This window comes from Lissotriton vulgaris, chromosome 7 (genome assembly GCF_964263255.1).
Source record: "Lissotriton vulgaris chromosome 7, aLisVul1.2, whole genome shotgun sequence".
Lineage (NCBI taxonomy): Eukaryota > Metazoa > Chordata > Amphibia > Caudata > Salamandridae > Lissotriton > Lissotriton vulgaris.
This window is the reverse complement of record NC_141695.1, coordinates 1,523,115,396-1,523,140,462: the sequence shown is the minus strand read 5'-3', so window position 1 is coordinate 1,523,140,462 and position 25,067 is coordinate 1,523,115,396. Positions and strand designations below refer to the sequence as shown.

Here is a 25,067-nt window from a genome sequence, read left to right as displayed (position 1 = left end):
TCCATCCGTTCCACCGCTGCCAGCACGCTGTCTAGCCTCGCAGCCAGTTGCTCGGCGGCCATTTTGTGTATCCGCTTGTCCGTCTTCCCCTTCGGCGGGGCCCCTCCGGTCCCGGTGCGGGTCCGCACTCCCCCGGACATGTGCTGGTGGCGCCTGTCCTGCAGGGTCGGCCCCTGGCGTTGCTCCAGTGACAGCGTCCCCCGAAGCGCTGCGTGCCTGGGTTGGGGCCCCGCGAGTGCTGGCTAGTCCCTTTGGTTAGGCCGTCAGTGTTGTCCCCTAGGGGGGGGGGTCCTCCAGCGGGCGGCCCTGCGCGGGGGCCTCGGCGCAGGCGGGAGGGTCCCGTCCCCTCCTTTGCCCGTGCTCGTCCCTGGCGGTCCGCGGCCGCGCCGATTGCCCCCCGGGGCGCTAGCGGGTCGCGGCCCAGACACTCCGCCTCAGTTGTAGTGGGGGCCGGGGGGACCGGCACTGTGCGTGAGTCCGAGGGGTCCAAGCGTCGTGAACGGGTCTGACCACCGGTTCCGGCCCGGGTCACAGCCTCTCGTGTGCCTCGCCGACCTTCAGGCAGTGATTGTCCCCGTGGGGGGGCCCCGCAGGCGGGCCCGGCGTGGGGCACACCGTCGCGTGTCTCCGTCCCAGGGGAGGGCGGTCAGCCTGTCTCCGGCAGTGGTGTGGCGTCCAGGCGAGGGGAGGGACGGTCTGCTGTGCTGCAGGTCTTGGGGCCGCAGTGCCCGGGCTGTCGCTCCGCGTGGGCTCCTCTATGCTGGCGGGCGCAGGAGGGACTCACCGGGTGGCTCCGATGGCTGTGCTGTGTCTCGGAGAGGGGCCCCCGCTGGTCGGGCCGCCACGTCACCGGCGCCTCTCCGGGGTCGACCTCCACGTCTCGCCTGCCCTAGATGTGCCCTAGGTGTGCCCTCCGGAGGTCCAAGGAGCCGGCCAGCTCGCAGGGCAGCAGTCGCGCGACGGCCGCGATGTGGGGGCCGGGGGCCCACTTCCCGCTTGGTCCGGGTCCTCCGCTGTAGTCCCGCTGCGGTTCAAGGCGATCGCCGGGCCACCGGAGGTTGCTCACAGCGCGGCAGCAGCCGGCCAGGGGGCCACGGACAGTGTGGCGTGGCCTACCAGTTAGGGCCTGTGAGCTGGGCCCAAGCCTCGGACTCCCGCAGCCGCCCCGCCGGCCAGGTGTCAGCGGATCCCGCAGGAGGTCCGCAGGATAGGTCGGGGTCAGCCTCGTCGGAGCCCCGAGACAAAAGTCGGCCAGTTTGCCGAGGAGAGCTCCGGGAGGGTCCGCCAGCAGTTTCGGGCGGCTAGGATTAAAGTCGGCGGAGAAACGGCTCAGGGAAGGGGAGCTTGGCACGGAGCTCTACCCTAACGCGTCCTCCGCCATTGCGTCCAGAGAAGACCCCTGATGGCTGCAGCACTTATTGTGCCAGCCTCAGGGGCCCTGTACCCTGGCACCCACACACTGACTTTGCAGGCTGAGTGCCTAAGTACAGAACTAAAACCAGAGTTGACATGGCACACATCCCTGTGTGCCATGCCCACAGAACCCACTGCCCTGGCATACCTCAGCCATCCCTCTAGCTGGGTGCCCTATGCCAGAGGTGTGGGCACAGGTGCATGAGCCCTGTGCCCCTACAGTACCCAGGGCCATTCCTAGGCACTGTAAGTGCAGTGATGCCATTAAGAGTATATGGTGCTGGGAGGTTGGCGTTGCGAACTCCACAGCACCATAATGGCTACACTGAAGACTGACAAGTTTGGTATCAAACTTCTCAGCACATTAAACCCGCACTGATGCCTGTGTGGGATTTAATGTAAAATGCACCAGAGGGCATCTTAGAGATGCCCTCTGAAACCCTAACCTACAATCCACGTCTGGCTGAGTGGATGCAGAGGCTGCCACACAACAGACATGTTGCTGGACCCCTGGGTAGGAGAGCCCCCGCTCTCCTGGGCCTACAACAATGCACATCCTGGGCGAGGTTCTAGGTCCCCCCCCCAGGATCGGCAGGGGGGGGGCTTCAAAGGCATGCCGCTTCTGTGAGCTTCTCCAGACCATTTGCTGTACCCAGCAACCAGCCCCCACCTGTCCTGCCCCCCACTCTGGCGGGAAGACTGGCGGGAAAAACTACGTTCAGATCCCGATACCACAAGAAGAAAGAAGATCAAGAAGAAGACGACCCGCCATGCAGATGCTAACAGGACGACAACAACTGACTTGGCCCCAGCCCTACCGGCCTGTCGATCCTGGAACCTGCTCCTGCCTAATCCCGGCGACTCCTGCGGACAGCAACCTTGGGACACCCGGAGGACCTGCCTGCCTTGACCCTCTTGAAGACTGGGACTCCCATCAGCAGAGGCTCTGCTGCAACAACCCACCTGGTGCCAACCAGGAAGCTCCGGAACAGCCCACTCTGCAACCGCCGAGCCCAGACCAGGCCCAACCGAACCAAGACCATGAGGACGTAACCCCGGCGACTAGGACCCGAAGTCCAGTGCCCAAGGACCCTACTGGACGAACCAGCCGACGCCTGCAGACTCAGAACCAGGGGCCACCCCAACCGCAACCAGCCGAGGGTAAGCTTTTCCGACACCCAAAAACACCCCTGCACCCGGCGCCCTACAGCCCCCTGTGCCTCCCTTTGGGGTACCTACCTGTGCTCCTAGATCCCAATTTACCTCTCGAAGTGCTGGTCGCCCCTGGAGAGTCTCGGTCCCCGAGTCTGCAACCTTTGTTCCTTTTTGACCTTTCTCATTGGATAACATTGAGCGCCCGACGGCTCAAAAGCACCCTGCACCCAGCCGCCCTAGTGCTGCTGGCTGTGACCCCTGTTTCCTATCCTACTCCCCCCCCCCCCCCTGCCATGAGCAAGTGACCAGGAGCCCAGCTCCCACAGCCGCGTGGCCTGCTGTCCAGCAGCCACCAACCGAAGGCCTCCCTTCCCTCATTATTTATTTATTTTATTTATTTATTTATTCAAAGTTTTATATAGCGCGAACAGGATCCTTACAGATATCAGAGCGCTTCACAAAGACAGGGGGGGGCAAAAGGAGTAAACAGAGATAATGGGAACAGTATAATAGTCAGTGACATGGTAATAACATGGATAATAAAAACAAACATAAAACCAATCCATATATGATCAGGTAAATAACATGGTAACATGGTAATAACATGATAATAACATGGTAATAACATGGTAAGTAACATGGTAATAACATGGATGATAAAAACAAACATAAAACCAATCCATATATGATAAGGTAAGGGAGTAGTATAGAGCAGCACAGGTCATTGGTCCGACTACACTGGCGTACAGGTGGATCAGTAAACCAACGTGTATCATATCTTGGTCGGTAGTAAGAGAGTAGCGTAATAGTGCCCCCAACAAGTCAAGTATAGTGCCAGGGGAAAGGCAGAGCAACGGTACAAGCAATGCAGAGTCTCTGACCCAACATCTGTAGCGATCAGGAGATCTTGGCCAGAAGCATTGTTTTCACCTCTTTCTTGAAGAGTGCTCATTGGATTTCATTGGGCCTACCTACCTCTGCACCTGGCCGCCCCCGTGCCGCTGGGAGTGCACTAACTGTACTTACCTGACCCTGGGGGACCCCTGGGTCTATGCCCAGAACCTTAACTTCACCAACAAAGTACTCACCTGAAAACCGTTAATTTACTTACCTGCCATTGGATAACATTGACTCATTTTGACTCAAATTGTGAAGTTTTGAAACCTGAAAATATTCACATAAAATCAGCCAAAGTCTGAATTCCGAAGTACTCACCTGTGATCAAGAGAGAAGCCAGTGCTTTACCTTTCAGCCCAGTACTGTGTAAACTTGTAAACTTGGGGATTTGTAGAGCGCAGTTGTTGCCCGTGGGCGTCCAAGCGCTGGGGAAATCGTAAACCTACAGTGCACATGAAGGGGACAGAAGGATAAGTTAGCAGACAGATGTGAAGAGATGTGTAGTGTAGTTGAAGTAGTGTGAAGAATGTGTAGTGTAGTTCCTATATTCCCAATAGGCTCTGCGCATTGGAATAATATATTCAGCAGTGTAGACGTAGGACTGAGGTTGACTAGGTCTCTACTGACTATATTAGACTTAAGGTTTGCCAGCTAGCTCAGAGGTCACGAGAAACTTTCTCGAATAAACGAGGAGGAGTTTAACCTCCCTGGATAGACAAGAAGGGATTAGCTTCTGACAACCATATAACATGACAACTTTGCTACCTCAGAATAAGAGTATATCTCTAGAGTTGTGTGAAAACAACAGACAGCTATTTCACTCAGTCAATTGTGCGTACTTAGTTTCACCAGAGTGCAGAGAATAGAGAGACGGGCGTTTTCAATAAAAGGTGTAATTTATTGAGCAGTCTCCTTTCTCTTGCAAGAGAAATGAATTGCCATAATTGCAATACTTAATGTAAAGTAAAGTGCGTACAGTAAAAAGAGTATTATGAAATAATACTGTAAAAGCATTGATATGGTTTCTTAGCCATAAGATACTTTAAAATGGATAAAATATATACATACATATATACATTGACTAATCGTACTCAACTGGTCCTTCTAAATACGCCTACCCCGGTGTACCTGACCCAAGCCTAATGCGTGGGAAGGAGTAAGTAAGTAGCAGTTTAAGTTAAGTTGGTTTTGCCAAGAATCTGACTCAAGAATTCTCTTTAAGGGTTTAGTCAGCTCCGTACCTGGGTAATAGAATGCAGGAGGTCTGGTATCTCTCTTTCAGGACTCGATATCCCAGCAGCCCGCGAAGGCGGCTGAGAACACCGGAGCTGGATTTCTCGGCAGGAGAAAAGACAGCGTCTCTCTCAGTGCGTCAAAAGGGAGGGGCAGCCTCCGTGGGCTCTCGCACCAGCTGGGCTCTCGGGCAAGTAGATAGCTGCTCGGCTCCAAAACCACCACCGTGTGTTTGCTTAAGGCTACGTTGGTATATTTATACCTGAAAGGTGCCGAGTTTGATGTAAGGTTTGGACATAAGACGTCAATAAAGATGTCACTAAGAACTGACTGTTCCTTTAGTGTTCGCAGGAGTTCAATGACAAATCAAAACAAAAGCAAATGGGTATTTCCCAGGTTGCTGGAGGTTTGGTGTGTCGAAAGAACTTGTTGTGCTCTCTAGGAATCTAAGGAAGTAGCTTTGCCGTGCTTTGGACTGCAAGGGCTATTTACTAAATATGGATCTGATTCTTATGCCATTATAGGGATATTATTGATTATAGCCATACAAGGGCATAAAATAGCAATATTGATTTAGGTTCCTAGATAAAAAAACAATAACTGAACCGCAAAAGTAATCCCTAGCGGGGTTACTAGTAATCTGTATTTTCTCCATAGGAACCCATTGTTTGCTCTTCTATGAAATTTCTTCCAAGTGTCTACTTTTGAAAACTTGAAATATTCTTTACAAATCACACGAAATACTGAAACGCAATTACCTACCTGTTTTGAGTTAAGACCCCAGTGCTGGCCCTAGGAGACCAGTGCTGGGTTACAAAAGTAACGCAATCGTACTTTACCTGCAACCTGAATTTTCTCCCTCTGAATAACATTGTCAGATTTCCTTTGAAAAGTTTCTAAGTGTGAACTTTTAAAACAGCTTTATATTCATGAAAATTCACTACAGTAACTAAAATGTTTTTACTAACCTGGTTTCAGCTAAGACCCCAGGACTGAATCTCAAATCTAGTCCTGGGACTACTAAAGTAATCTATATAGTAATCAACTGTACTTACATGTGGAAAAAAAAAACATTGAGCTCAATGCTATAGTGTGTTTTAGGATTGTGTTGCTTACTGTCAATACTGTTAATGGTGTGCACAAACTTTATTGCTCCTTTGCAAAGTAATTACATGAGAGAACTCCTAACAAGAAAATTATATTTTTATAACTGTTGGTTCTAAAAATAAAACACCTATATCTGTGGATATAAAAACAATTGGCCTGGAGTTCAGTCCTTGAGTGTGTGAAACCTTTTGCTGACTGAGTGTGTACAACAAATGCTTTACACTGTCCTCTGGTACTGCCTTACTGCTCGACCAAGCTACCGCTTTAAAGAGTTGTTCTTTCTGTTAAAAACTTGTTCTTTGTGTGCAGGCAATTCTAATCAGCTAAATGGTAAGTCATTTAAGTAATGCAAAATTCTAATTTAAAAACGAGTCAAACTTCTGGGCAAAAGTTTCTTGACAGAAGTAGAAGAGTATTTTTAGACTCTAAATATATTGAATCCTGCAGCACTTTTTCCTAACTAGGGATCCTTTTCGATAGAAGGGGGACATCGACCCAGGCTATTAAGACAAGGTGGTTGCTATTTTAAAAAGCCGTAGCTGCACTTGTAAATTTTAGTAGAAAGTTAGGACAACGAGCACCAGAGGTTTTACTACAGTTTTACAAGGCTAAGTGCATCTCTATAGCCACCTATGGGCATGCATCTGGGGCTATGAGGAGGTTAACCCATTGCAAATTATTGAGAATAGGTTTTAAGATTTTTATTGACTGTCCTGATAGTACCTCCACCTTCATGTGTCACACTGCATTAGGCATGACGTATATTCCTGACATATGTAAAATCCAACCTGTACTCCTGTGGCACAGGATTTGGACCTCGGAACAGCTAGAGTTATACAGATCGATATTAAGGGATTGTGGAAGTCTGGATGCGGTACAGCATATTAGATGGCTTGAGTATATTAAAAACGTTTTTTGTAATCTTGGTCATCCTGAATACTATCTGGAACCATTAGGCTTACGTGAAGTACAGAGGCAAGATTTTAAAGTTAGCTGCATGAATTACTTGGAAGATAAGAGAAGAAATGTGGAGTTAAAAGTAAATAACTGTACAGGCCCATCAACTTATAGTCTCCTATACTAGAATGCAGCCTTATCTAGGGTCACTAACAAGAGACTATGCTGATTTTTGTTGACCTGCCTGGGACTGGGTATCTTCCATAGACTAGTTACCCTCCCGTCCCAGAATGACTGGGCAAGAGTATTGTGCAATTGCCCATGTGATGACGTGTCCGCCCACTCGACTATACATGTTTTGTTATTTCGTACATTTTACTCCTGGAATAGGAAAAGGTGGATGTTGCCGATTTTAAGAAATAGTGGTCTAAGACCATGTCGCTCTGCCTTCCTGTTTCGACAATCATTAGGAGAAGAACAGATTATTGTACCAGTTTTATCATTTTTAAAGAATGTCTTAAAATGTAGGAATTCAATTGTGATGTAATCAAACTGTTAGTTTACTCCCCCCAGACGTGTACCATATTTTTCAAATGAATTTTGTATATTTGTGAATGTGTAATCTGTGGTTGCTTTTTATTGTGCTTTTATGATTATTATGCACATAATCGAATAAGGCTGATTGAAATTGAAAAGGAAAATTGACATGTCTATTTTTTTCAGTAATCCTGTGGATTTAAGTAACCCTGCAATTATAAGCTCAACTCCTAAATTTCAAGAGCAGTTTCTGAATATGAATGGAATGACTCAAGAATTCCATCAGTATCCTTGCCTTAAACAGCTTCCTCAAATATTCTTCCGTGCTATGCGTGGAGTCAGCTGCTTAGTGGACGCTTTCCTAGGTAATGTTTACTACTGTTATGAACTTGTTGCTTTGGTAATATTTGTTTGATTCTTTAATCTGTTTTTTCATCATGTGTTATAATCGTAGATAATCTTTGGAAGAGCGTTCTTGTATTTGTTTACAATAAATAACCCATCTGAAATAATTATTTGTTAGTATTCCATACTTTTATGGTTTTTGCTGCATTTAGGCACCACTTGCTTCGCTGTTCTAAGAAATTAGTGGACGAAGTGCGTGGACATTTGAAGTAGGTATTATGGGTGTCAGTAGTGAATTACTCCCATAATTCCTGCCTTGTATTATGATCTAAACAAAAGTGTGCCCCCTTCTCACATTACTTACAATCTATCTTTTAAGGCGACTGAATAAACACATTCATTAAATCCAGTCTAGTATATTTATTTATACCTTCTACTTATTTGTTTTTTAGAAAAAAGTTTTTTTCTATTGGCAAAGAAGAATACACATATCAAAAAGTGATTACATTCTTATTTAACAAGATACATTTTGAATTTACAAAAATATACTCAAAATTATGTTCACAAACAACTCAACAACGTAAAGACATCCAGAAAAACATAACAATTCATCATTTCAAAGTTTATGCAGTTCGCTGAATCAATTATTTAATTCCAATTACTAAATTGAAAAAGATTTCAAAACAAGAGCGACAACGTCCATTTCAATCAATCAAAACAGGCACAAAATGCGATATTTGGCTCTTGATGGGTATGCCGACGTGTTTCAGGTTCGGGTCATGAATCCCCAAACCTTCATCAGGGCTCTGTTAGTTATCTGTTCTTTGCGGTTCACTCACACACACTGTTAGGACCACTTATGGGGTGCAGTAAAGCATTCACCCCTCCTTAGCAATATTTACAACACTGAGCTCCAACAGACCTTAATAACACAGCCCGCAGCAACTATTGATGGATGGTGAAGGGAACGATTGGACGCTAAAATTATATAGTAAAAAGATTGTTCCCATCTCTTCCCTCGTACCCATGCCATTGGCTGTGTACTCTCACCCATGGTGTCCCCCTTGGTGGAGGGCAGCGGTTCCCTGTGTACAGAAAGGGGAGAAGAGAATGGCAGCAGCTTGGGAAGGAAAAGGCGGTGTGATTACACCAGGATCTGCTGCTGAAGCAAATTCAATCACAGGCCATCACTAGAGGTTCTTGGACAGGAATATACAGCGCTGGGCGAACTATGGTGCACTTCCACAGGCCGTCACTAGAGGTCACCTCTCAGTAGAAGCTTCCGAGCAACAATCAATCAATCAATCAGTGACACTTATAAAGCGTGCTACATACCTGTAGGGTCTCAAGGCGCTGGGGGGGGGGAGCCGCTACTGCTCGAACAGCCAGGTCTTCAGCTTCTTCCTGAAGGAGAGGTGGTCTTGGGTCAGGCGCAGGTCGGTCGGGAGGGAGTTCCAGGTCTTGGCGGCCAGGTAGGAGAAGGACCTTCCTCCTGTAGTCGCTCTTCGGATGCGGGGGACGGCGGCGAGGGCGTGGTTGGCTGATCGGAGGTGGCGTTTGGGAGCGTAGAAGTTGACTCGGCTGTTGAGGTAGCTCGGGCCTTGGTCGTGTAGGGCTTTGTGTGCGTGGGTGAGGAGGCGGAAGGTGATTCTTTTGTTGACGGGGAGCCAGTGAAGGTCTCTCAGATGTCCGGAGATGTGGCTGGTTCGTGGGATGTCGAGGATGAGTCTGGCTGAGGCGTTCTGGATCCGCTGGAGTCTCTTCTGGAGCTTGGCGGTGGTACCGGCGTAGAGGGCGTTGCCGTAGTCCAGTCGGCTGGTGACGAGGGCCTGGGTGACGGTCTTCCTGGTCTCGGTGGGGATCCACCAGAAGATCTTCCGTAGCATGCGTAGGATGTTGAAGCATGCCGAGGAGACGTTGTTGACTTGCCTGGTCATGGAGAGGGAGGAGTCCAGGATGAAGCCCAGGTTGCGTGCCTGGTCTGTCGGTTTGGGTGCGGTGCCCAGGGCGGGAGGCCACCAGGAGTCGTCCCAGGCGGAGGGAGAGGAGCCCAGGATGAGGACCTCCGTCTTGTCCGAGTTCAGTTTCAGGCGGCTGGTCGTCATCCACTCGGCTACCTCTTTCATCCCTTCGTGTAGGTTGGCTCTGGCGGCGGCGGGGTCGTTGGTCAGGGAGAGGATCAGCTGGGTGTCGTCGGCGTAGGAGATTATGCTGAGGTTGTGTTTGCGTACGATGGCCGCGAGGGGGCTCATGTAGACGTTGAAGAGGGTGGGGCTCAGAGATGATCCTTGGGGGACGCCGCAGATGACTTCGGTGGCCTCTGACTTGTACGGTGGTAGGCGGACTCTCTGTGTTCTTCCGTCGAGGAAGGAGATGATCCATTCCAGCGCCTTGTCCTGGATTCCGACGTTGCTGAGGCGCCGTACTAGGGTGCGGTGGCAGACCGTGTCGAATGCCGCGGAGAGGTCTAGGAGGATGAGGGCCGCTGTTTCTCCGTTGTCCATCAGGGCTCGGATGTCATCGGTGGCGGCGATGAGGGCGGTCTCGGTGCTGTGGTTGGCTCGGAAGCCGGACTGTGAGGGGTCGAGGGATCCGTTCGTCTCGAGGAAAGCGGCCATCTGCTTGTTGACGGTCTTCTCGATGACTTTGGCTGGAAACGGGAGGAGCGAGATGGGGCGGTAATTCTTGAGGTCGGTGGGGTCCGCTGTTGGTTTCTTGAGTAGAGCGCTGAGTTCGGCGTGTTTCCAGCTCTCAGGGAAGATGGTGGTGTCGAAGGATGTGTTGATGATGTCTCGCAGGTGGGGTGCGATGACAGCGTCGGCCTTGTTGAAGACGTGGTGAGGGCAGGGGTCGGTCGGTGATCCGGAGTGGATGGAGTTCATCGTGCGGATGGTGTCTTCGGTGCTGATCGGGGTCCAGGCGTGGAGGGTGGTGGTGGGGGGTGGTTGTTCGGTCATGGTGTGCGTTGGTTGGTTGTTGAAGCTGTTGTGTATGTCCGCGATCTTGTTGTGGAAGTGTGAAGCGAGGGAGTTGCAGAGGTCTTGCGATGGGGTGATGTCGTTGTTTCCTGCGCTGGGGTTGGAAAGCTCTTTCACGATGTTGAAGAGTTCCTTGCAGTTGTGTGCGTTGTTGTCCAACCGGTCCTTGAATGCTGTTTTCTTGGCGGCGCGGATCAGCTGGTGGTGTTTCCGGGTGGCAAGTTTGAAGGAGGTCCTGTTGTCCGGTGTTGGTTCCCTTCTCCAGACTTTCTCGAGGGCTCGGCAGTTCTTCTTGGAGCTCTTGAGTTCGTCTGTGAACCATGGGGCTTTCTTGCTGCCGGGTCTGCTGGGCGGGGTCCTCAGTGGGGCGAGTTCGTCCGCGCAGTTGCTGATCCACTTTGTGAGGTTGTCGGCGGCCTGGCTGGGGTTCGCTGAGCTGGCAGGAGGGTGCTGGCTCAGGGAGGTGGCGAGCTGGTCTGCTGTGATCTTGTTCCAGCTTCTGCGGGCGGCCTGTTGCTGGTGGTGGTGGGTCGTTGTTTTCTTGAAGGTGAAGTGGACGCAGCTGTGGTCCGTCCATTGAAGCTCTGTGGCGTGGCTGAAGTCGATGTCCTTGCTGGATGAGAAGACAGCGTCGAGTGTGTGTCCGGCGAGGTGGGTGGGGGTGGACACCAGTTGCTTGAGTCCCAGGTTGGCGAGGTTGTCGAGCAGGGTGCTGGTGTTGCGGTCGTTGTTCTCCAACAAAAGTACTACCGAGGAATGGAAGGAAACGATATTAATTACCGCAGGTTCGTAAAGCAGATTAGTGTGAGATAGTCTTTCAGTTAGAGCACTAGCTTTGAAACATGGGGAACAATTAAATGTCACCCTTCCTCTTCAGACAACACTAGCAATTGAATTTTAGACTGTGGTCCAACAGACCAGTTAATGTTGTTGTTACTTCTGTCATACAATGAATGATGGGTCATGACTTGATATAGTCAACCAAGCTCGATGACTGTTGAAATATCGCCCTTTGCTCTTCAACATTCTCTCACATATCTTGTAGGAGCACCTTAGCCATCAAATATGCCTATGGTATCTGCCGAGACTGCAGTGAACTTTCAGAGCTTTATGGTCCTCGTTATGAGAGACCTTTAATATCCAAAATGGACAGGAACTCCCACAACCTGCTATAATTACATTTTCTCACAAAGAAATCCTCTTCTCCCTTTTACAGAATCTGTTAATGTTATAACAAATGCCGATAAAATAATACCCTTATTTATTTTATTTTAAAAGTTTTATATAGCGCTATCTAGACCCGTAGGTATTGGAGCGCTTCACATACACACTGTGAAAAACAGAAGGGCCTTACATTACATAGAAGGCTGACAGTAAGTAAGCAAACCACGGATAAAGAATACAGCATGAACAATAAATAACTGTGCAACGGAGGGGGAGAGAATAAAAAGAAAACAAGGTGATTAGCATAGTCCTTGAATGGGAGTCAACGTGTAATATTGAGGTTTAGGTTAGTTAACGTTGTTCAGGAAAGTATTTGTTAAGGAGATGGAGTTTGAGGTCCCTTTTGAAAGAGAAGGAGGGGTTGCATCTGAGGACTCCAGGGAGAGCGTTCCATATCCTGGGAGCGTTGTCAGAAAACGATCGGTATTGGGTGGTTTTCTTTTTCATTTTTGGAGGAATGAGAAGGAGTGAGCTGGAGCTTCTCAGTGTTCTGGCTTGACCTGCTTTTACCAGTTTGTTGTTCAGGTAGTTGGGGGCCGGAGAGTGGAGGTATTTGTGTGCGATGCAGGCTAGCTTGTAAATACATCTCCCTTCCATGGGAAGTCATTTGAGGGAGTTGAGAGCTGGAGTGATGTGTTCAAATCTTTTTACTTCAGATACAAGTCGAGCGGCCATGTTCAGCACTGTCCTTAGAGGGGCTAGGTGAGCTTTTGGAGTCCCTGTAAGGATGGCGTTCCCGTAGTCGATTTTTGAGAGAACCGGGGATTGAACTACTGTCTTGAGGTCATCATGGGGAAGAAAAGGTTTCAATTTCTTGAGGTGTTTTAGAGAGAAAAGAGCACTTTTTGCAGAGTTTTTGATGTGGGCCTCCATTGATAGGTTCTTGTCAAGGGTGATGCCTAGAGACTTAACTGAGTCGGATAGAACGAGGGGGCAGTTTAGGGCAACCAGATTCCTGAGCCACTCTTGGATAGGACGATGGTTGCTTTTTGGAGAGAATAGGATCAGTTCCATTTTATCTAGGTTGAGCTGTAAGTGGTTAACGTTGAACCAAGTTTGGATCTCCGTTAGAATGGTATTGAGGTGTTGGATGTCATCGGGAGACTTGATTTTGAAATAGATTTGGGTGTCATCCGCGTAAAGGTGGTAACTCACTCCAGCTTTTTTCAAGATGATAGTGAGGGGCTCCATGAAGTGATTGAATAGGAATGGGGAGAGGATCGAGCCTTGTGGTACCCCAAGTGTGACTTTTGTTGGCTTCGAGAGACAGGAGTTGATTTTAATTTTTTGCGAGCAATGTTGGAGGAAAGAGTTGAACCATTTTAGTACAGTACCATTTATGCCGGAGCGCTTCAATATGGTCTCCAGAAGAGCTGGATGATTTACTGTGTCGAATGCCGCAGATAGGTCAATAAGGATGAGTAGGCAGGCATCACCATCATCTAAGGCCTTGCGAATGTCGTCCGAGACGTTGAGTATGGCTGTTTCCGTGCTACAGCCTTTCCTGAATCCCGATTGAAAGGAGTCAAGGAAGTTGAACTCATCAATGTGTTGATTGAGTTGGTGGAGAACACATGACTCCAATGTTTTTGCAAAGAATGGGAGGTTGGAGATAGGTCTGAGGTTGTTAAGATCATTAGGGTCGGCCCCTGGTTTCTTGAGAATGGTTGTGATTTGTCCTAGTTGAAGGGAGTCTGGGACACAGTCTGAGGTGAGAGCGGCGTTGATGATTTTTGTCCAGAAAGGGGAAATGGTGTGGCAGAGTTATTTTATGATTGTGGAAGGGAGGGGGTCCATGGTGTGGTAGGAAGGTTTTAGATTAGAAATTATCTTGACCTCATTTTCCGCCATTAGCTCAAAGTTGGACCAGTGCGCATTGTTTTTTAGCTGGAGGCCGGTCTGATTGTCCTTATTCAGAACGCTTTCTGCATGGTCAAGAGAAGTAGAAGGGGGGCAGGTTATGAGGGAAGGAATGTTTGCGGTTTGTATGAAGGATTGATCAATTTTATAGACTTTATTAGTGAAGAATGTGGCAATTTCTTCACATCGGTCATTTGTGGCTTCGATATCTTGAGAGGGAGTGCCGTTAGTTTGGCTCTTGACAATGCTGAAGAGTTCTCTCGGTCTGTTTTTCGCCAGATCTAGTTGGCTGCGGGAAAAGGACGCCTTTTCACTGAAAATGTGTTTTTTGTATGCCTGCCGAGCAGATCTAAGTTGCGTTAGGTGTAAGGTTGAGGGGTTAAGCCTCCAAGCCCTTTCCGTTTGTCTGAGTTGACGCCGTTCCTCGTTCAGCTCCACGTTAAACCAGGGTTTCGATTTGTTTTGCCTCTGTTGTTTGAGTGGAGCTACTTGGTCTAAAACCTCTGTCATTTTTGAGTTAAAGTGTGTAGTGAGGTCATCAGCCGTCCATGATGAGGGATGGAGTTGAAGATGGGGATGAATCATGAATTCAAGTTCGGATAAAGGGACTTTTTTGATGTTTCTGGTCAAGAGTTTAGGTTTGACGTCACAAATAGGTTGGTGGCTGACAGGTGTGTCAATCCTGAACAGAATGAGGTGGTGATCGGACCTGTCAATGGGAGAAATCGCTCTCAGAGAGACCAGTTTGTTGCTGGTAATGATCGCATCTAGTGTTGCAACTTTGATGTGGGTTGGCTTATTGCAGAGTTGTTTGAGGTTATGTATTTCCAGAAGGTTAGATAGGTTCAGGACAGTGGAGTCTTTTTGGTCGTTCCAGTGGATATTGAGGTCACCCAGGAACACGTCTTTGGTATCTGTCAAGGCGAACCGTGTTATTAGGTCTGTAAGTTCTTCGGGAAAAAGAGTACGTTCTCCAGGCGGATGGTAGATGTTGTGGAATTTGATGGATGAGGTGCCCTTGGTGGTGAGATCGACACCCAGGTATTCAAACAATAGGTATTCTGCAGGTTTGAGTTTGGTAATCTGTATTCCATCTCCGTTCGAGTTTGGAGAGGCTGGGCTGGGCCACCCCTCTAACGGCTGAAGACCTTGACACGATAGTAAGTCCTTTAATGAGCGCTTGAACTATTTGTGCTTTGAAAATAGCAGGTCGCTCAGGAAAAGGTAGTAAGGCTATGTTTGGGGGATCTGTGGCGGGTACACTTGACCAATTTATTGTTAGAGCTACATCTGTGCTTGCAAGAGAAATCGATATGACAGAACGTCGACTCTCTCTTGACCCGGCCTATTCCAAACGTTCTTCACTGGGTAATATTGTGTTGTCAAAAACCCCGGATCGCAGCGTAATACAAATGCCATCATCGATTCGTCATCTGTATGTCTGGATACTGACTTAATTACTACAGACATAGCAGTCCAAACTACAAGTGGGTTTTCTAATCCCCTATCTCACTGTAATACTAGTACAGTGATTAGGTCTTCGGAAGGGGTATCAACCCGTGCAGCAACATTAGCTGAGTCCGGAACGAAACTGGCTTTGACTGGGACGACACGGGTGCAATAGCGAAAAAGAAACGTGGAGGGGGTGTCAAAAGGGGTAAACAAGAAAAAAGTACTAAAGTTAACTGCACCGCGTTAACATCTGCAGAACAATCTAACCCGGATTCAGAAATACAGAGAGAAAATACCAATTGTTCAAATATCACAGCTGATGGTGCACTAGTCCTTGATGAGGGGTTTTGGGCTAAAGTCGGAGGAATTGTAACATCTTCGATTCGACCAATCACGGACAGACTAAAAGTCATTGAAGAAAGATTAAAGAAAATTGAGTAATTGACCTTATCAAACCTAGAACTCCATAAAAAGAATCAACCCACAGCACATTTAGCGCCTCAAGATAAATGCTTTTAAGCTATAGCTATAAGTAATGTGCAGACTCCTATGCCTATGCCCAAGATCTTTCCCTGATTCTGTTCCAACTCGCCTTTTTTTGGAGCGGTCCCTTTTTTATGTGTTTTAAGGAACATGTCCGGGAGAGCAACATGTTGGTTTGGGCATTCACTGTTAGTTTGTATAGGTCTAGATGTGGTTTTATTCCTACCTGCTCTCGCATTTGATTCAACTTCTAGTATATCCTCACACTCCTCAATGAGTCACCTATCCCAGGGGAGCCGGGTGCATAAGTCTGAAGTGGCGTCCTAAACTCTCCACTCAATGGAAGGCGGTGAAGAAGTACTGCTGCCGTGAAGGTGAAAAGGGTCTTCTGGAATCCAAGCCTGGGTTCTAGATGGAAGGAACCTGAAAGCAGAGGGGACAGAGTCTGGGTCTCTTCAGAGTGACCAGGGGCTTGGGAGGTGGCTTACCAGACGATGTCTGGTGCTTCAGGGGCGTGGAAGGGATGCTTGACTCTGCAGCCACGAGGACCAGGAGACATTGAGAACAACCAGGAGCCGGAGGTGAGCTGTCACACGAAGAATGTAGAGTGCTGAGGGGTCGGTGTCCGGCGGGAGCACCAACAAGCCTTGGTAAAAGCAACCCACGCAGGATGGTCAAGTATGTTATGGTGTGGACCAGCAAGGTCTAGGGGACTCACCAAGCTATGGGGAGTCAGGGCACATCTGGAGCAAACAGGAATGCCCAAGAACAATCAAGATGACCCTCAGGGGGACCCACAGGCTGAAGGACCAGGAGTCGCGAGGGGACCTCAAGCAAGATTGCAAAGCACCAGCCCACGGAGCATACGGTGCGAGGAGGCCAGAGTTCTTTGGTGTAAATACTGTTTAGGGTCAGGATTACACGGATTCCAATGCACAAACTCAGGAATGGCCAACAAGCATATGGACTTGAAAATGGACACAGTGCACAGTGGTTCGTGTTACGCAGCCCCTAAGGGATACTGGCCTTAAACTCGTTGAGAGAGCAGATCAACCTCCGGGACCTTCAGGAACCCACCTCCTGTGTTGCTGAACTCTTCATAGTCCGCAGGAGCAGCAGACCGGTCAGTTTCACTTTTGGTGACTCCTTCACTCCAAGGGAGATTCTTCAGTTGTCTTAAGCGCACTACAGGTCCTGCATGGAGCCGGTAAGGAGCAAAGGTACAAACTAAGCTTCGGACGGAAAGGGGGATGAAGTCGAGCCCAATCGAGATCCAGCGAAGTCCAAGGTGTCCAGATGGTCGAAGGTCAGTGGTTTCTTCTTGTAAAATGTTGTCCATGTAAAATCTAAAGTCTTACAGCCAGGTAAGTGCTTTTGTAACCACGGGAGAGGGTTGGACAGATTCAGGGAACCCTCTTAGGGGAGAGACAGAACAGAGGGATGGCTACACTAATGTCCTTTGTCTGGTTTCGCGCCAGAGCAGGAGCCGATGTTCCCAGAGCTGGTTTGAGCTGGACTATGCACAGTGACACCAAATGTGGCCCAAGAGCAGACTTACAGGCACTCTCAGAGTGCACCCACCCAGCCCCAATACACTAAATCGTGTCTGGGAGGTGGTCATACCTCCCTGTGGCAGGATGCCTATTGTACTGCCTTCCTCTGCTCAAGCTTGGCTCAGCAGCAGGAGGGCAGAAGTGTGTGTCTGGTCGGCAGCATCCATTTTGTGCTGCTCGGGTCGAGAAGGATGGCACCAGTAAGACCAGTGACCCCACGAAGCTCGCTGCAGAAGGGTGGAATCATACCTCCCACACCAGTTGCTGGTGTAGAGGTATGATTCCAAGGTGTTTGATACCAAACTCGATATGTTTCTATGCAGCCGTTTTCGAGGTAACATTTACCGCAAGGTAATAATGCACCTCTACCTATAAATCGAGCTGAGTCACTGACAACCCGGGAGAATGGTCTCTGAAGGCTGCAGAGAGGCTCTGCTCACGCAGGGGCACCCTCTCACATAAAACCAGGCACCCTGCCTTCAGGATTGTTAAGGTCTGCTATAGGGGTGACTTATAAGCTTTAAGTGTAGTGACTATTAAATATAGTGAACTTATATCTAATGTAAGTGATGCAAGCACCATCTTACACAGGCTGCAGTAGCAGACATTGAGTTCCATTTTGCATGGCCTCTCTTGGGTGGCATAATACATGCTTCAGCCCATGGGAGGCCTCTAGGGTACCTATGCCCTGGGTACATGGTGTACCATATACTAGGGACTTATAAGGATACCCCAGTATCCAATATGGAGTGCACCAAAGTACATGTATGTCAATTTAAGGGAGAAAGCAGATAGACTGGGGCCCTGATTTGCAGGATCCTAGTCAGACTGGCCAAAACAGTGAGACATCAAGCAAAAAAAGTGTGGATAACCATAAGAAGCAGATACTACTTTCCTACAGCCGCTGAACCCAGGACCTAAAACCTAGGTGCACCCTGGCACAACCAGGGTGGGCCAAGGGTATATGACTGGTATAGTCCGGGTACATATTCACTTCCTGTCCATCAGTTGTTCAGGTACCATGTTTCCTTGCTTCTTGATGGATGACGTCCCTGTCCCTAAAGTTCATTAGATGCGCTATGAATGAGCATGTGCTTGCTCCAGGTGTAGACAGGTATGCCGGGATTCTATGTGCTCTTCCTTCTGAGAAGAACCAGGAAGGCTTCCCCAGCCAAACTACTTTGTCCAACCACTCCTCTAAAAATGGTTATATGTTCGGGCCCTCTGACTCTTCCACTTCCACGAGTCTTGACGTTGTGGTGGTGGGATCTGCTCTTTGAATCTTCTAACCTATTCAGCAGCAATCATGCTTCCTGCTCCATGGCTGAATAGTTCTTGGTCAGGTCTTTCAACTGCAGCAGGACAGCCCCTAATTGATCTTCTGACTCCTTGATTCGGTCTGTTAGCTTTCTGTGGTTGTCTCACAGCAAATCCACTTCCCCCACCAATCACGCTGATTTGGGTTTCCAAGGAGGTCTTTTTAACTTTGATACCTTGCAGAATGGTTGCTATGTCTGCTGCTAACAAGGCGCTGTTGGACCCTTCCTAGGAGACATCAACCCCAGCAACTACCGTCCTGGCATCTAGGGGAGGGGTCCCTTTTGCATTGCGTGGTCTAACCATCTTCCTGTTAGTGCTCTTTTCAATATTGTCTTGCTTCCTGCATGTGGAGATCCAATGATCAGGATGAGTTGTGATATCTACGCTGGCCCCTCTCTCTGTGCACTTTCCTACCAGGGTTCTGTCTCTGAGTCTTCCACCAGTCTCCTTGATTTGTGCCCCTCTAGCCCTTGTTGAACCACTCTCTGCTTTGGCATGATCAGCCTTCCGCCGCCTCACTTTCCCTACAGAGTGTCTTGCTCCTTGGCTGGGGTTATGACATAGCAAGCACTGGCCTGTGGGTGCTGCTTCTGAGAACCTTCTGCTTTAGGTGGGCGTGCAGCGTGCCTTTCTTGTTGCCGCAACAGGCTAGTCGTGTCGTTGAAGGGGTAAACAGGGGTGTGTGTATAGTCTGTGCCCTGGGCACCCTGCATGCGCCCGGCTGGCAGCACTTACTTTCCACAGTTATTTGTTGCCTTCACCCCTTACTAGGGTTTACACTCTTGACAGTAGTTTTGTGGGTCACTGATAGTCTGATCCCTTTCCTTAGGGTGCCCTGGGGCCGGTGCTATCTCAACCACCTACTGTCTGTCTTCCTACTTGATGCTCCTCCCCTCAGGGTTGCCACAGATTGGATGAAAGTTAGTTATACCTTTAGACCACCTTTTCATCCAGTTCTTTATTTTGCATTCTCTCTCCCTATCTGGATCCTCAGTACAGATCCCCTTTTTGGGGCTCAGGCTGGCTCCAGGCCTCCAGTTTTCCTGCGGGCCCTGCCGATTCGGTGTTGTGCTCTGGGGGGCCTAAGGCAGGCACAGCAGCCTCTGTGATCTTCTTGCTTGGAGTAGAAGGGAGCGGTTGGCATTTCTCATTCTGCAGCTGCAGTGCAGAGAAATTACTTCCTATTTTACTGCCCTCTGCGCACAGTCCTGTGGGGACCGCTCCCTGACTCCAGACCAGTGTGGACGAGCTTGCGTCGCACCCTGCTGGTAAGAGGCTGCAGGATCGGTCGAACCACGCACCCTCGTTTAACTTTCTCCAACCCTGCTGTGTACTTTCAGGGCCCGGCCAGCACGGCACCGCACAATCCTGGCCCATACCGCTTCTCAAGAGGGCAGTCTCCGGACAAAAGGGGTCAGGGCTGGCTGCCCAGTTGCACCACATTTATCGCCCTCCATGCACTTCTCAGCAACACTGTCACTGGGTTCCCAAAAGTGGTGGTCGGACAGACACCATTTTGTTTTCAAGCTCTGGACAGAATCAGATCGCCAATAACGGACTGCTTGGGCACAGAATATAATTCCCTCCTAATGTGCAGTCTACGCACAGACCTGGAAGGTTGGACCCACCTCCTCCTTAATCTCCTTGGTTAGGTTGCTTTATATAGAAGATGATTGTTCTTCCAATTTATCATACCCCTTTTTTTGTAGAACTTTGGTCTCTCTCCATGGGCTTCTTTTGGGCAGGCAAAGTCCCTAGAGTCTTTCACACCAAGTCCACTACAGCAGCATTTGAGAGGGGCCTAGGAGCACTGGACCTAGAACTATAATACTGGGAAGCCCAAATGGTCCCACTGGCTTTTTGCCGAACGTCAAGACTCCACCTTGCTTTTGGAACTTTCCCAGCTTGACCAATGGGGCGCACTTGGCCTGCCAACTGCCGGCTTCCCCCCCGCAGATCACGAAGATCACACTATTATCCTAGCACGTTGCCCTATCTTACATCAAATGGTGGAAGTAACCCAGAGCACAGACCTCCTGCGGACAAATACCTGGCTACGGCAGGTGTCTCAGCTACAGGACTTACGTGGGTTGGTACATCATTGTAATCTCTTTGCTGGGTGACCTCTGAAAGGCTGACCACATAATCTCCTTCAACCACTGCAGGGAACAATGTGGGTTACACAAGCCCCTGTTTTTCTGCTGCCTGCAGATTTGCTATGCCCTTGAGGCTCACAGTAAACTACTTAGTGGGATCCCAACTACAACCCCCTTGAGCCCAAGATAACAATTGGCCCGCTAGGACTGAAAGACCTCTCCTGTCTATATCAGTCGCTCATACTTAATACTCCTGACCCCATTCAACAGCTTTGCGCTCGCTGGTTTACCAATGTTGGTGAACTCGATGATGACGATTTGACATGAAAAAAATGTCCCAGTACTCCTGGTTATATCTGCTGTTCTTAGACTTGTAATACTTGCACCACATATATCATAGTCTTGAGAAACTGTGTCGGCTGGAGCATTCCGTGTCCACGAACTGTCTGTACTGCAGTGTCGCAGACTGGTCCTTCTTCCGCATGGTCTAGGCATGCCATTGCATATCATTGTACTGGTACTCTATATCTAGTTCTTTGAGTAGAAGACACTCACAATCTCTCTGCAATTTCCTTGTGCAATGAAAAACAGGGAGGTGTTGACCAAATTAAAAAGCAATATGTGGCCAATTCTATTCAGCTGGCCCTCATTGACACTAAGGCGTCTCCAGATTAGACAAATAAGTCTTCCAATTCTGGAAGAACCCACCCCAAGGAGAGTACAGCCATGTTGTAATCATTAGCCCCATTAGGGGGACTGATCAACAGGCTTATCACAACCACCATTACACGCCTCCTTCAGATTTACATAACGCTGGATCCCAAGGTGGCTCTCCTTCATATTATGAGGGAATGGGACCACAAAAGGCACACATGCCTTTTAGCTGCCGTACACCACTTAGTGGCCAAAAGAGACATCACCAGTTATTATAGATCACTCATGCCCCCTCCTGTATCGGTTTGGTCTCAGGGCATGAATTTTGCTGTAAGGCCTAAAAATAAATATATAAGTGGAGGGGCGGTATGAGTAAACACCACAAGATATGGGTGTTGTATTTCTATCTAGGACCCTAATTCGATATTACCGATTCATGCCCTTATGTGGTTATAACAAATAATATCCTTATAAAGGCATAAGAATCATACCCATATTTAGTAATAGCCCATGCAGTCCAAAAACGGCAAGGTTACTCCCATAGACTCCTAGAAAGCACAACACGTTCTTTAAACAAACCAAGCCTCCAGCAGCCCGGGAAACCCCCGTGCTTTTGATTTGCACAATAACTCCTGTAGTCCAGAAAGAACTGTTAGTTCTTAGTGACGTCTTATGTCCAACCTTACGTCAAAACCGGCACTTTTCAGGTATACATATACCAACGTTGCATTAAGCAAACACACGGTGGTGGGAGCAGAGCGACGTTCTACTTGCCCAGGAGCCCAGCTGTTGCGAGAGCCAAACGAAACCGCCTCTCCCTTTGACACACTGAGAGAATCTGTCTTTTTCTCCAGCCGAGAAAATCCAGCTCTGGTGTTCCCAAGTCACCCTCGCGGGTTGCTGGGAGATCGAGTTCTGAGAAAGAGATACAAGACCTCCTTCATTCTAAAACCAAGATACAGAGCTGATTAAAACCTTAGAGAAGATTCTTGATTAAGATTCTTGGCAAGAAAAACCTAACTTAACTTAAAACTGCAACTCAGCTCGTCATGAGGCACGGTTGAGCTGTGCTGATGACGAGCTGAGCTCGTCATGAAACTATAGGGTTCTAGATCTATCAGCACAGGAGGGGAAAACCATTAGCAGCCAAGGTGTTAAAGTATCATATGGCTAAGAAACCATATCAATGCTTTTACAGTATTATTTCATAATACTCCTTTTACTGTACGCACTTTACTTTATGATAAGTGTTGCAATTGTGGCAATTAATTTCTCTTGCATGAGAAAGAAGACTGCTCAATAAAATACCACCTTTTATTGAAATCGCCCGTCTCTCTATTTCTCTGCACGCTGGTGAAATTAAGCATGCACGATTGACTGAGTAAAATAGTTGTCTATTGTTTTCACACGACTGGAGATATACTCTTTATTCTGAGGGAGCAAAGTTGACATGTTATATGGTTGTCAGAAGCTAATCCCTTCTTGTCTGAATCAGAGAAGTTAACCCCTCCCTGTTCATTCGAGAACGTTTCTAGTGACCTCTGAGCTAGCTGACAAAACTAATTAAGTCTAACATAGTCAGTAGAGACCTAGATGACCTCAGTCCTACGTCTACACTGCTGTTTGTTATTCCAATGCGCAGAGCCTATTGGGAATATAGGAACTACACTACATGGCGCCCAACGTTTGGTAAGGCGATAATCTAACCCAAGACATTAGAGTAACTCAGTCGTGCTTTTCACACAGACTCCTTTTTCCCGTAAAAACTCCAAAAGACGTCTGGAGTGGGTAAAAGGTTATTATCCACCGGATTTTAGTAGGATGAGAATCCTATGTATTCGTTTTTGGTTTAGTCAACGTTAAAGGATACAGTGTTCCAAAATATTGTGCACCTAATCTTTGTTTCCTTGAAACTTGATCTGCAACAAAAAACTTTCTTTCAGTAAAATGGGGGAAAGTGACGATGAAAGGGAGAAAGGTAGAATAGCAGCTCAACTCCTATTGGATGACACAACCATCCAAGAAAATGACCCGAATGTTATAATCATTCCGGTTAATGTAAGAAGAGCTATAACTCTTAATCTTATAGAAAATGGACTATCACCAAGAGGTGGTACGGTCATATTCGTGGTAGAGGCCCATGAATATCGGCAGACAGAGGTATTCTATTCATGGATACATTTTCCAGCAGCACACGCTGTGACACAGATTTCCACTATTACAAAATAGAGGAACCTCCGGATGAATACACTCCTTTCGAGGACGTTGAAATCCCATTAACTTACCAAGAGCACCTGCTCTGGTTTAAAGGCTCCCTAAAACATCAAAATCACATCACCAGGCACGGTCCCATAGTAAGACCAGGAGCCACTTGGCCGGTTCTAGCCAGCTACACACCACATCCAGACATTGATAAAATGTCAGACCGAGAACTTTTAGCTCAGCTAAAACTATTAATTAAAATACATAGACAATTGGTGCAATATGTCATGCGGACTTCAACAGTCCAACCAGCGATTAACATTCCACAGGTAACCCCTCATCAGGGCAACACAAACAAAATTACACCACAGAACATACAATCATGTCTTAGTAAAACACCCACAAAACTGGAACAAATCCCATTCTGGTTAGCTCAAAAAATCATCACTCAAGTAGAGGCAGTATTTCCTAATACTACACCTCATGAAAAACACAGAATTCTGACTATCTGCCTCCCAATGGGGATCGCACCACATGTGGAGGACTGTGACACTTGGGGCACAGTCTTTGCTTCAATTTACACAAAAACACATGGTGTTCCGTCTATGGCAGTTATATCAGATGTACTAAGACAGATTCAAACTAATACGGTCCAGAACCTGCTTTGACTCTGGGTATGAAATTACTGAAAGACTTTAAGCAGGTCTCGGCTATATTATTAGCCAACATAAAAGGAGAAGCAGCATGTGTGGCAATCCGGCAAAAATTGAAGGAGACCAATATAATAGACCAACCATTTCAACTTGCTAAAATCATAGAAAAATCCTATGAAGAACTAGGAAGAGATTGTTTGGGTGGGAAACCAGTAAAACCCCAACTAACTGAAAATCCTGAAAAAACATTTATTAAAAATAATCTAAACACTCCAAAAAAGAGTTGGGAAGGTAATAAACAATCCACTCCCAAGGAAAAACGATTTCAGTCCAGAGGAAGTTCTCCTCAACGGGGAGAAAGATCTCCTTGCCGAGGAGGCAAGTCTCCCCATAGGGAATCCTCTGAGAAAAGATACAACCTTAGAGATAGGGATAAATTGAGAAAACCTGACTGATATCAAGATATTGATACACGTCCCTCTCGATCTTTTCAGACTTCCTCACAGAAATCGGAAAGAAGAGGACGGTCAGAACCCAAAGAAGAGCACGTCCAGTCCAAAGACCAGGAACCTGCTCATCAAAGTAAAAAATTACGTTTTCCAAAGAAGAACGTAGCCAGTATTAAAATTAAACATGCTGAGGATTCTGAGGACACAACTGAAAAACGGAGAGTTGGCCCAGACAATGCTAGACAGCGCAGCTGAAGTGACCATAGCTCACAAGATCCTGATGAATCTTCTGGAGACAGTGGACAAGAATGAATACATTCAAGTGGAAACTGCAGACACCAGAGTTAACAAACCCCATAAATTATACGAAATAACATTACGCATAGAGGGGGACAAGACTAGGAAAGTGAGGGGTCTCTTTTGGGATAACCTTTCGAAAGGTTATGACATTCTTTTAGCAGAAAAAGACTGGCCACCAGAGCTTGTCAGGGAGTGCCCTCATGGTGAAGAAAGGATTATGCCTGCCTTCTCAAATCATATTCCAATTCATAAAAATACA

General features: G+C 47.8%; 1 protein-coding gene across 2 annotated transcripts in view; it reads left to right on the top strand.

Moving 5' to 3' along the window:
* Positions 1 to 25,067, top strand: part of RALGAPB (Ral GTPase activating protein non-catalytic subunit beta) — a 1,758,088-nt gene that overhangs the window by 266,381 nt on the left and 1,466,640 nt on the right. For both annotated transcript variants that reach the window (XM_086932393.1, XM_086932392.1), the window contains exon 7: positions 7,426 to 7,604. In XM_086932393.1, the coding sequence (XP_086788519.1) occupies positions 7,426 to 7,604 (179 nt within the window). The remainder of the gene's footprint in view (positions 1 to 7,425; positions 7,605 to 25,067) is intronic.